The sequence below is a fragment of the Taudactylus pleione genome, unplaced genomic scaffold, assembly GCF_031769625.1.
Source record: "Taudactylus pleione unplaced genomic scaffold, aTauple2 ptg000536l, whole genome shotgun sequence".
Classification (NCBI taxonomy): Eukaryota; Metazoa; Chordata; class Amphibia; order Anura; family Myobatrachidae; genus Taudactylus; species Taudactylus pleione.
The window spans coordinates 2038460-2052206 of NW_028284938.1; the positions used below are offsets into that span (position 1 = coordinate 2038460).

A 13747-nucleotide genomic window follows, 5' to 3' on the forward strand; every position below is an offset into this window, starting at 1 on the left:
AGAAAGAGGCAAAACTTCATCTTTCATGGACAAACATCATCATTCCTGGACAAAAGTCCAGGAATGATGATGTTTGTCCATGAAAGATGACATTTTGCCTCTTTCTGAGACCCGATTTTTGGCGAGAAAAATCTGAATTTGGCGGGAAAATCCGAACCCACTCATCTCTAATTTTTAGACTATCTCCCCTACAGTCTATACTAGAGGTTACAAAAGTACTGCATTATAGTCCAGGTTTTAAGGTTATCCATACTTAAGCACAGGTGACATATTTAGTGCCTCAGTCAATTTGATTTAACCATCTGAACTCAAGCATGAATATCCTTAAAACCTTGACTGTAATGGCAAAGTTTGGAAAGCTCTATACTATAGACCAGGGGTGGGGAACCATTTTTCTGCCGTGGGCCATTTTGATATATAACATTATTAGCGGGCCTGATGCAGACCATGCCCCGTCTCCGCATGATGGTACAAGAGGCGGCGCCACAATCATTGGTGATTACAGCAATGCCCGCAACATCCTGAGGATGCTCCGGGGAGCTGTAAGGGCAGCTGTGTAACTGAAGCATTCTAAGGACGCTACAGGCAGCACTGCTGCATATATTCTGGGTGCAGGGTGCCATTCTAGGCAAAGCTCTGAGGGCCAGACCAAATGGCTCCGAGGGCCTTATACAGCCCCCGGGCCTGAGGTTCCCCATCCCTGCTATAGACCATCTATAGTATAGTTTAGCATCTACAATCACACTGTATTACATACACTATCCAGTGCATAAAGAGACCAATGTATACAGGGCCATATCTATATATGCAGGGTGTGTGGGTCCACACAGCACTCAATCTAAACACTTACCTTTCCAGGTCTTGCATCAGCAATAGCATCTCTATACAAATCGCCTGGAAAAAAGCCACCGCGGCCATTTTCCCGCCGTTTTGTGTAGGTGCAGTAGGGCTATCAGGGCTGTAACTAGGGTATTGCGACCTGTGCCATGGCACAGGGCACTGTAGCGCAGGGGGCGCTGTTTGGGCCTGTCAGTTTTCCTGTTTATTATCATTCCCACTTGTAGCTTCCTCTTATTTTATAACCAGCATCTCCTGGCTGTACCAGAGTACCCCTATTTCTTCACTGGCCCTTCCCCATGAAGCCATGGCCCTTTTTCAGGTGCACTATCTTATGTCCCTATTTAAAAAATGGCGGGGAGGCGCCAATGCTCCGGTTTCCTCCCACACTCCAAAAAGTCTATTTAAGGCTCTGAGGGATATCTCCAGGAAAACGGCTGCCGCGCCATCTGCCTGGTAACCTGCACATGCGCAGTAGACTCTGGCATAGCATTAGAGTCTACTCTAGTGCCTGGAGGCTGCAGCGCCCCGGACAGAGACTGTACATGGGCCCCATCCTCTCTTAATAGGCCACTGAATGTATACATATATGTCTAAAGCTGGTGTTAGGTTCTGCAGCCATTCTCCATGACTTCGTGTCTGACTTGAATGCTCTGCAGAGCAGGGGAAATTCATTGTTAAATGGTACCCACATATGGAAACAAAAAGAAACATTCAGCTTAGATGGCCTGCCCTGTGTATATATATTAAGTATTACGTACAGTACACTGCACTTTATATGAGGCAGGCTATAGCTTGTTTATTGCTCATTATACCCGCTTAATGGGGTGGATACTCTCGCTCTAAAATTAAGTATTTTGAAACCCCCATCTAGAAATCTTGCATTTGCCCCTGCAGTCCCCAAAAGTGGGGTCACTGAGAGAAGGGTTGTGACAAACAGTTTAGCTGGGAGGCCCCCATTTACCAACCTTGGGCCTGATTCAGACCCACTCGCGAGCGGCTGTCCGCTCACAAGTGGGTCGATGTTCTGGACTGAGCATGCGCACGACGGAGGGAGCTCCGTCGTGCGCATGCGCCAGACGCGACGAGCGAAGGAAAGTCCTTCGCTCGTTGTGTCTGATCAAAGGGGGCGTGCTGTCGATGTTGATTGACAGCACGCCCCCTTTGGTGGGCGTGCCGGGGGCGTGCCTCCCTGACGGGGGCGTTCCCACGGGAACGCCTCCCGTCAGAAGCCGGCCCACTGACATCACTAGTGATGTCAGTGGGAGTGATTTTGGCTCTGATAGAGCCAAAATCACTCCGGAGCTTGCGGTTGAAAACCTCAACCGCAGGCTCCGGCTCGCAGTTTCGATGGTCGCGATGGTCAAGACCATCGCGGCCATCAAACTGCACGCTCGTATAGCCTGTGGGTGGTGACCCACAGCTATACAAGCGTCCAGGAGGACGCTCCATTTTCATGGAGGCCGGCCCTCATTCAGAGCGTGCGCTCTGCTCAGAGCGTACGGCTCTGAATGAGGGCCCTAATCACAGTATGAGTGGAATAATGAGAGATCTGTGAAAAAGAAAGAATGTGTCCCAGTGAAATGTGTATTCAGAGATTATATTGTTACAATATAACTAAAAGCAAACTCATTTATTAAAATCAGGAGGAGACCCAGCAATTGTGTTTGTGCAACTTTTCACCTGTTTCATCAATTGACACTTGTTCCTGTATATCACACCTGCATGTGCAGGGACTTATGTTGGCCAAGTAACGACGGTGTAATGGTTAGCATTACTGCCTCACAGCACTGAGGTAGTGGGTTCTTTTCCCACTACAGCCCTGTGTGGAGTTTGTATATTCTCCCTGAGCTTGCGTGGGTTTCCTCCGGGTGCTCCGGTTTCCTCCCACACTCCAAAAATATACTGGTAGGTTAATTGGGTCCCAACAAAATTAACCCTAGTGTGTATGTGTGTGAGCATGTGGTAGGGAATATAGACTGTAAGCTCCACTGGGGCAGGGACTGATGTGAATGGCCAAATATTCTCTGTAAAGCGCTGCGGAATGTGTGTACACTATATACATAACTGGTAATAAATAAATAATAATATTCTAATTCTAACCTGCATGACCCTGACATTGGGGAAAGTGAACAGGTGATGGTACTAATAGGTGAACTAACCAACAGGTGATAGAACCAATACCACTAATGCTGTGGTATCGGGAAAAGATGCAATACCACAGCAAATACATGTAAACATTATGAACACACAAAATAAATAAAAAGAAAATCAATAATATCTGAAAGTGAACAGAGTGTTAGCACATGTAATTCTACTGACCCAGTGGCGGACATACGTGTCTATCACAAATACAGGCCTAAAGACAGTTGACGCTTTACTTACCCAAATGATGAATGCCACAAATCTAAAACAGCAGCCATTGTTGGGTTTATGGAGTACAAATTCTCCTTGATGAAGTTGTTGTTTGCTACAAATGACTTTTTCCATGGTTTTGGCACAATTTGTAATCTAAAATGAGAGAAAATTTATATGTCTTCAGGAGCAGGTGTTAAGGAATGTATCACTCGTAACAGTAAATTAGACAGATGAATAGACGTTATGCTTTATTAATGTAACATAAATGCCTGAATTTGTTTTGATTTTCCTAAATTTCTACCGAGCTGCACAGGTTAGTACAAATACAGTATATTCTTTAACACAACAGCAAAAAGGAGAGCCTTACACTTCCTCAATCTCTCTTTTGCCTCAAATTACCTATACTGAAAGACAGTGAAAGTTCATTAGATTGAAGTATAGTGTATTGCTAGACTTTCCTGACTCTCACCACGCTTAATTATAATGTTACCACCATGCAACTGCATAGCAATCACAAGCATTATCTTAATTGTTTAAAACTATATTGAAATACTCACAGTTATTAAAAGAAATGCATTTTATGACTGCACACACCTCCCCTCCTTCTGGTGAGAAGGCCACAGATTCGTAAGTGAGAAGTCCGGGGCAAAAACCAGAAGTGATGTTATAGATATCACTTTATTATAAGCTCTTCACTGGTACTACCTCTTAAGCTGGGTACACACTAGGTGACGATTGGCAAGTGTATACACACATACTAAACATCTGCCCACTGTCTCGGGCTTGACAGCTCAACTGGGCGAGCATTTAAATTGCAGGCCAAGTTGAGCTGTCAATCACCGCTGGGTCCTTGCAGCATGTGTACAGCAGATTGGATGTGTCTGTGAATGACGTCGTTCACAGACATATCCGCTGTACATACATGGCAATTAACTATAGATATATCGCCTGTTCAATGGAACGGGCCATATATCTATCAGTGTGTACCCAGGTTTATCTGAGATGCTGTCTGGGTATTAGTTTAATTTGCCAACAGTCCTCACTTGCAGCTGTAAATAGTGGCAAAAAATATGACAATCTACCAACGCTTTTGTGATGATTTTCATATATATGAGGAGCTTGACAGCTCAACTGGGCGGGCATTTGTCTCGGGCTTCACAGCTCAACTGGGCAGACATTTGAATTGCCCACCCAGTTGAGCTGCCAATCACCGCTGGGTCCCTGCAGCATGTGTACAGCAGATTGGATATGTCTATGAACGACGTCGTTCACAGACATATCCGCTATACACACCCAGCAATTAACTATAGATATATCGCCTGTTCAATGGAACGGGCGATATATCTATCAGTGTGTACCCAGTTTTATCCGAGATGCTTTTTGGGCATTAGTTTAATGCCCCAACAGTCATCACTTATAGCTGTGAATATATATATATATATATATATATATATATATATATAAATGAGGAGTAGACCGGCACTCCATACTGCACTAAAGCTATGCCTGGGTGTGTCGAAGCTGAGTAATTGGCTGAGACAAGTTCAGTTTAAAATTGAATCGCAGCGACGCTATCTTGCGAATGGCCGCAAGACGCCATCTTGGAAATGAGATCGCAAGACGCCATTTTGCGAATGGCCGCCTAAGCGCCATTTTAGATAAACTCACATTTTAGTACATGTGGCGATAATACTATTAGCACCATGCGATTGCATCTTCCATCATTTCTCATATACACAATAATACGCATAATAGCGCTGTTAACTAGTCGCATATTAGCGAATGCACAAGACCTCGAATGAAAACACCGTTTAGTAGCTAAATGCGCACGCATCTGTCCCCAGTTAACTAGCGTCTTCATATCAAACCCCGTACACTCACACATTACATATTCACTTACAAGGTTCCATTAGCTTTAAGGTATAAGATTTAAGTTTGTTCAGTTAGTATAAATGCTGTGAAATAAGGATATTTGATAACTAAGGTTTTATACATGCTAAGAAAGCCGTGTTTGGTTTTGTACTGATGCGTACTCTTTCCACAGTATTCCGGTGATATCGGTGGGGAGATCGCATCATGCATTCTTGAGTTATGGACTGCAGAGACTTCAAGCAACAAAATGTATTAACTGTTATGATGTTGCAGGGGGCGGGAGGGCAGAGACCCCCCAGTTGTTAGAGGCTGGGTGAGTCTATTTGAACCAGCCTGTTAAATGCTCTGTAACAGATGGATCCCCCGTGGGAACCAATAGCATCAGCAACAAACGTCTCTATTGTTTTGTCTATTCCTGGGGGGTATAAATATGTGTGCTCCAACACTGGGTTTTTTAGTCTTCGTGCTGAATGCTGATAGACGAGGGGTTTCTTGCTGATGCCTAACACCTGGTACCGGAAGCGCTGCGTATGTATACTGTACTTGGGTCTGTATAATTCCTTTGCGCCTAAATTGTGTCTGTAACTGCGTGTAACTGACTGTACTTTTACTTGAATAATACGTGTGCTCTGGAACCACAGATTCCAGGTCTTAAGTCTTTATTTACTGTATGGCTGCGTACTCAAATTAGCGTCATCCTTAGAAGGAATAGGCAGGATATTAGAAGGTATAGGCAGGATATTAGAAGGTATAGGAAGGTGTGTATAGAGGTTCTGATCCAGTATCGTTAGGTGTCCTCCAAAAGGTCAGGATAAGCAGAGGTGTAGATGGCAGCACTAACAGGACTAGAAGGCATGCACAAAATTCATGCAAGATAGATAGATAGATAGATAGATAGATAGATAGATAGATAGATAGATAGATACTAGTTTCAGAAGCGGGTGTAATCAGTGGAATCCTTTCAGAAATGGATAACATAAGCATTTGCACTTATCCAGGTTGTGGAAGCTACTATAAATCTTGTACCAAATGCACCTTATTTCATAGAAACAAAAAACACTTTCTTGCTATTCTTTCACCATATATTCACAATGGAGTAATCCCCAGCTCAAGCTTCCCAAAATAAGTCTAAACCTCATTTACATAGAATGCTGGATGCACAAACTCCATGGGAACATGGGGGGTCATTCAGACCTGCTCGCGAGCGCAGGACGCTCGCAAGCGGGTCGATGTACCCCCACTGCGCATGCGCACGACGGAGGAAGCTCCGTCGTGCGCATACGCGAGACCCGGCGAGCGACGGGCTCTCCATCGCTCCGGGTCTCGCACCAAAGGGGGCGTGCTGTCGATGTTGATTGACAGCACGCCCCCTTTGGTGGGCGTGCTTGGGGCGTGCCTGCCAGACGGAGGCGTTCCCATGGGAACGCCTACCGTCTGAAGCCGGCCCCACTGACATCACTAGTGATGTCAGTGGGAGTGATTTTGGCTCCGATAGAGCCAAAATCACTCCAGGGCTTGCGGCAGCGAGACCCTACCGCAGGGTCTCCATCGCAAGCCCGATGGTCGCGATGGTCAAGACCATCGCGACCATCATCATGGACGCTCGCATATGCTGTGGGTGGTTACCCACAGCTATGCGAGCGGCCAGGAGGCCGCTCCATTTTCATGGAGGAGGGCACTGATTCAGAGCGAGCGCTCTGGTCAGAGCGTTCGGCTCTGTATCAGGCCCATGGTCTGTTTTGGGCACATCAAGGTGCAGATCTACTGTTCACTAGTGGAAGATCGCTCCGTAAACAAGAAATGTGGGAAAAAGTGTAAACATGAAATACCATGACTTTAAATCTGGGTACACAATGACAGATATATTGGCCGATCAATTGATCGGCCAATATATCTGGTGCCCGTCGGCCAGTGTGTACCAACAATATGTCTGAACGACCTCGTTCACAGATATATCGCGTCGGCTGTGCTGCACAGCCGATGGACAGATATATCTGGAGATATATATGTCCATCGGCTAGTGTGTACGAGCGATCAGCCGATCGCCAGTACACATGCAGCGGCAGCTGCGGGGAGGGGCGGACCCGACCAGCGGGACCCTCGGCTGCCTGGAAGATGATGGTCGTTCAGTGTATATGCGTCTGCTAGGTGTGTACCCAGCTTAAAACATTTTTTTTTTCTATAACACTCCTCTCAGTTTAGCCTTGTTTATGGTTGAACTTGTTTTTTAATCAAGAAAATGAGGGAACATCAGACCCCTGATTCTGATTTGGGAGTAAAGCAAAAAAGACAAGTAATTACTGTGCACTTGGCAAGCCCCAGGTCTTTACTGCTTAGGGCACTTTTGTGCATTTCAAGCTTTGTTCTACACTGGGAAAAGTGTGCCTAGAATGAAGTTATCCACTAAACTGTAAGAATGGACGCACAAGTAACCCTCCCCATTGTCTGTTATAAATGTATAAGGAAGTGAACACACACATTGCAGACTGTACTCGGGTTTCATACTTAAAGCGGCATACAGACGTTACTCTATATTCATACCTTTGCTCTGTTAACAAGTAAACTAACTAAGAATATTGGATTATTTTCTTTCACAGTGGCAATTGATTTTTTTTTATTATTGGATGAATGTAATTGGACTGTGCTGCAGTTTTATCCTACAGAGTTATTACTGTATCCTGTGTGTAACATCTATCATTTTAGCACTTATTATTGATTTTATTTTGCCTATACCTATCACTTCATTTTTAAACATTAATACATTTCTAAAGAGTAGGATTTATTTTGCACCTTCTATTCTTTACATTTCTTCTATTCTTTGTGTATTACTTTTTGTAATTGTTTGTAATTATCCCACCCACTTTCCCAGTGAATAGGGCGGCCCGTGGTCCTGATGATACATTTCGGAGTGAGTTGTGTAATTGTTGCCCTAAAGCTAATTGCAGCATTGTATAGATGGGCTACAATGAGACAATTCAGAGCACCATGCCACTGCATGGACATCACCATCCAGAAAATCCTGTAGGGGACCATTAAAAAGTCAGTAATACCATGTTAATTGTAGAGTTTATAAGGATTATTATGACTATGATTTTTCATAGTATTTTGAGTGTGCACCTGCATTCTTTGTCCCAGTCATTGTACTACAATTCGCCACGTGGACTTAGATAAAGGGTGTAGTCCACGTAATGAAACGCAAAGGGACGTAGCCTGCAGTATAATTGACTGACTGTGTTCGAGTCTATGGAGAATTGATATGATTCTGCTCTGCTAACTTGCGGTGGTTGTGACCGCCACCGTTAGTACGCATATTTTTATGTACTTTTAAAACGGTCTATTAAAAGTTTGGGCAATGCACTATGTGGCGCTCCCTGCATCTTATTCGTCTTTTATAGTGAAAACATTATACCTGTGAAGTGAACATGGGAAAAGAAGGGGAGGACGCCGGATTTTAAGAATCGAAGTGTAAACATGACGGTTGTGGAGCCTAAATGTGTACAGCTATACCCATCAGCATTAGAACAAAAGACAGTTAAAGTCTGGGACTTGTTGTTTCGCTAAGAGACAATTGTGAAGTGGATCATACCTAGCGCACTAATCCATTTTGATTTTGTTTTTTATATTTTTTTTTTTTTTCTTGTATTCAAAGATGCACCAGACACATGCAATAGAAACATAGGTAAAATACAAAGTATCAGCAGGTAAATTTGTACATAATGTATCCATATTTTCATGTTGAAACAAAATAAACACAAACAAATACAGGTGTGGACAAGAAGGATTAGAAGGGAGGAAAGGAGGGAGGGTGGTGGAAAGTGGAGGATGCAGGGCATATTCTAGCTCTCTGACAGGCTGCCCAAAACATATGCATATGTGCACATTACAAGAACCACTTAAGCCATTAAAGTCTTATATTTGATGGATTCTTTAAATGCCAACAGGTTGGGTACAGGATGCCAGCCCTAAGGATCTCGGCAGTCGGCATCCCGACAGGGTTAGGATACCGACAACTGCTGGTAAGTACCCTAACACAACCCCTACCCCTAAAACCTAACTCTTCCTCCCTACAGCCTAATCCTAACACCCCCCCTCCCCTCCCCGATGCCTAAACCTATCCTCCCCCCTTCCCTGCAGCCCAACCCTCCCCCTAGTGCCTAACCTTAACCCCAAACCCCAATAATTACCGTCGGGATGCTGGCATCGGGATTCTGACTGGTGTCTGGAAACTGGTGCCGGGATTCTGACTGAAGTTGGGATTCTGGTGCCAGCATTCTGAGCACCGGCATCCCGACAGCCAGTATGCCAACTACATCCCATTCCAACTAGGGATGTGCAGGCTCGCATAGGTTCGAGTTTGCACGCTGAGTTCGGATTTTTCCCTCCAAAAAAACGGAACTCAGAAAGAGGCAAACTGTCATCTTGCATGGACGAACATCATCATTCCTGGAAGTCCAGGAATGATGATGTTCGTCCATGCAAGATGACGTTTTGCCTCTTTCTGAGTTCCGTTTTTTTGGAGGGAAAAATCCGAACTCAGCATGAAAACTCTAACCTATCCGAGCCTGCACATCCCTAATTCCAACCAATAGAAGCATGTAGTAATGACATTCTGTTGCTGACAGGGCGATCTCTTCCATAGTCATGTACATGTCTAATCAGAGTAACCAGTCTTTAATGGAAGAAAGGGATGTTGAACTCCATTTAACTGGTATAACTGCCTTAGCTTTGTTATTCATACGACGCAGGAGGTACTTTTTATATTTAGAGATAGGCCAAGATATTATCCCTTCCCTCTCAATATTTTTGCCTATTTTAATGACTTGGTGCCAGAAGGAAGTCAAAGAAGGGCAAAGCCACTAAATATGCAAAGGAGAAAATGGAATTCCATTACATCTCCAGCATAAATTAGGAAGCACCTGAAACATTTTGCTCAACACATTGGGACATCTGTACCACCTAGTAACAACTTGTTATGGTGTGTCAATGACTGACACACTTTTTAGAGGAGATGTGAAAATTTCAAAAGGTCTGAGACCATTGTTGGTCAGTTAGTGGTGGGTCTAGGTCTGTTCTCCAAGTGTTGGTAAACTTGGGTAGTGAAGTAAAGACATTATCTAACATCTTATAAATAAAATAGAAAGGTGAATAAGCTCTTTTTGGGTGCATAATGTTTCAAAGTAAGTCAGTTGCCTAAGCAAAATATCTTGTTTGTTTGCTTTCCTTATATTAGACACTAGTTGCATATATGACCACCATTCTGATTGGGGAAGGTCTATTTCCATTCTCAAGTTTGGAAAGGAAAGAACCCCTCCAGGGTTAACCAACTGATTGTATCAAAATATTGAGGGAATTCCAAAGTCAGAAGGCATGGACATTTAAACTGGAGGCAGGATTACATAATGAAGAAGTCAATAGGGAAGGAACGGAGAAGATCGAGGGCAAATGTGTATGGCCGGAGTGATTGTATGATGATCAGTCAGTGGTATAGACCAAATCCAGGGTAGAACTTTTAATGAAATAGGGCTGGAGTACTCCACTGAGACCCACTGTTTATCTGAGAGAAATTTAATAAAATCTGCAATCCTATTTAAATGGACCGCTTGATAATAAAAGTAAGAAGTTAGGGAGCTGAAGTCCTCCATCTGCAATCCTATTTAAATGGACCGCTTGATAATAAAAGTAAGAAGTTAGGGAGCGGAAGTCCTCCATTTGCCTTTGTTCTATATAAAATATCGTTGCAAAATCTAGGTTTCCTACCATAACAGATAAGGTTTTGCACTAGTTTCTGGAGTTCTCTAAAATAGGATGGAGGAATCCAAACAGGAAGTGTGTATAAACAATATAGAATTATTGGGGAGAAATCATCTTTATTATATTAACTCTCTTTAGCCAAGAAAAGTTTTTGGGTTGACAAGCCTGAAGCTCTTATACCCACTTTTTGCAGGAAAGGGGAAATGCTGCTTTGAAAGAGACCTTTAACATCTTATGTCAGCTGAATGCCCAAAAATTGCATTTGTGCTGAATGCCAGTTAAAAGAGAAGGCTGATTGTAACCCCCCAACTATAGACTCCGGGGCTTTCACATGTTACATTTCAAATATCACAGTATCCATATATAAAGATATGTCATTCACAGTTACAGTATTCTCGTCTAAGAGGACACAAGTGTTAAGTAAAACAAAATAGCATGACTTACTCTAAACGGTGCGGCTCGAGAACTATTTTCTTATCCTCATTTTTCTCTTGTGGATCTTTTAAAACAAAGTCAACTAAAATAAAAAATACAGTTTTAATACTATAGTTGTTACGAAAATTCATAATATAAACCTATGCGTATAATCTGTATAAATGGAGTTCTGATGTCATCACAATATTTAGAAAAACTTGCTTATCATATGGAATTCTGTGGTTTACAGCCTTGTGAGGTACATTATTCTATTATATATAATAAAAAATTTATATAACTATAATAATAATGCTAGACAATGTGGTGACAATACATTAATAATAAACAATAACTTACATTATTCCATATATAATAAAAAAATAAAAAATAATAATAAAATAATAAGACAATGTAATGACACTTTAACTAGTACACAAATAATAACTTACATACTACATTATACTTAGTATAATCAGAACCAACATTAGGGATAGGTCTTAAGGTGCTTACACACTTGGCGATCTGCACACGATCCCACAATGTTTACGATTTTCCTTGAAACTCCTCCCCGGCAGCTCTGCACACGATTTGGTGTTTAGAGTGTCCAATTTACAAACGATCTATCGTGCATCCAGACTTTTTCCAGTGCGTTGTGTCCCAGATTGGCAGGTCTGCTCTACAGCACGGCAGATCTGAAGATGCGATGTGCCACCAGCGGGGACGCGCATCGCATCGTGAGTGGGGACTCACGATTTGGTCATATTTTACACGATCTGTCGTTCTGATGCGTCAGAATCGGCCAGATCGGGTAAAATATCAACAAGTGTGTAGACACCATAAAACTGTTGAAACATTTTCAGAATGATATCTTCTTTTCCTATAGCTGTCATTCAAATCTTGACACAAATAGGAAAAGGGTGCTTAATACATGGAAACAAATACATTATAAAAATATTATATTTTAATATAAAATGAAAGGACATTACAAGTAAAACAGTGAGGGTCTTTTGTAACAAAAAAAGCAATGCTTTTTAAAGTAACACTGATTTCACTATATGTTACAAGCAAAAATTACTGATATTTTATCCTTTCAAGCCACAGTACAAATATGTGTAATTAAAACAGATTAGATGTTACGCTATTTGGTTTTACATTGGCAGATGTTGGGGCAATTGGCTAAGACAGGACATTATACAGGTAGCACATGACCATCTTCTGGAAACAGTATTAGTGGGTATTTATCATATCATGGCTATGGCATTAGAGGTATGACATTCGCCTATTACTAAATGAAATTTGCATCAATAGAGGTTTACGCAAGATTTTTCAAGATGTATGGGGTATAGACAGAAACAAAAATGGGGGCGGCAGGGGGCTCGGGGGAGTATAAGGGAAGGGAGGTACAGCCCAATGTATAAACAAACAGAGAATGGAAAAGGAATGGCAAACATGGAAATGTGAAAGTGACCGAACATTGATCCCGGAGTCAACATAATCTAGGATAGATTTATTGATATTGGGTGGATCGGTATTGGAGAATGGGGGAGGGGCTGATGAACATATGCCATAGATACCACTGAATGAAAGGTGATGAGGCTGACATGGAGTAGAGGTACATAAGTTTTCCTATTTTGAGATTAAACTGGATTTTTGATACTTCCTTGCCAATTGAATATATGTATGGGGATTTTCAGTTATGATCAATGGCAGCTTGGGCTGCTAAGAAGATATGGCAAAGGACGTATCAACTAGACTTTGGTACCAAGAATGGGTACCAATGCAGGAATTAATGTAATTTAATGGAAATATGTAGTAGGGAATAGTGTAGTATTTAGCATGGGAGTCCCAGACTACATAGATAAATAGATATGGAGTTGAAATGTACCACAGGCAGACAATTGAGCGACACAGGGATGACACCCTCCACAGACGTGGGAGTGACAAAATACACAAAGAGACACATGGGAGTGGCATAGGGCCTGATTCAGAGATGCACGTTCATCTAACGATGAACGTACATATCCAATTGTTAAGGGTCTGTGTCTGTGCAGGAGCCATTTTGTGCATGTGCAGAGTGGGTCCTGCGATCTCGCTCGCAGATCCCCCAGACAAGGGGGCGTGTCTGGTGAAAGTAAGGTTGTGTCACCCCCGTTTTCCAAGAGGGACGAAGACAGGATCTGTGTCAACGGATGCAGATTCCTGCCGTCTTACGTAACCAGCACCTGGTCAGGCTGTGCGAAGCTTCAGCTTCCACAGCCTGACCAAAGGAGCAACCATGGTAATCCCAAACTGCAACGTTGGTCACAGTGCTCAGATCGCAAATGCAGCAAGGAGGTGGCTGACACTTTCTTCTGCATTTGCATCAAAGATGGACGTATTTGCACAGCCGACTTTGCACATCTGTCCATCTCTCTGAATCAGTCCCATAGCTCACAGACAGCCGTCAACTAACATAATCACATAACTCCTAATTTAGGCTGAAGTGTCAGTCTACCACAGAGTCACCCAAAGTGAA

At 42.8% G+C, this 13747-nt stretch overlaps 1 protein-coding gene across 1 annotated transcript in view; it reads right to left on the reverse strand.

Annotated features, from left to right (window-relative positions):
- The window catches only part of DNAH7 (dynein axonemal heavy chain 7), a 482851-nt gene that overhangs the window by 435130 nt on the left and 33974 nt on the right, over positions 1-13747 (reverse strand). Inside the window, exons 5-6 of the mRNA XM_088451023.1 lie at positions 11263-11335; positions 3223-3348 (exon numbers count right to left, since the gene is read on the reverse strand). Of these exons, the coding sequence (XP_088307149.1) occupies positions 3223-3348; positions 11263-11335 (199 nt within the window). The remainder of the gene's footprint in view (positions 1-3222; positions 3349-11262; positions 11336-13747) is intronic.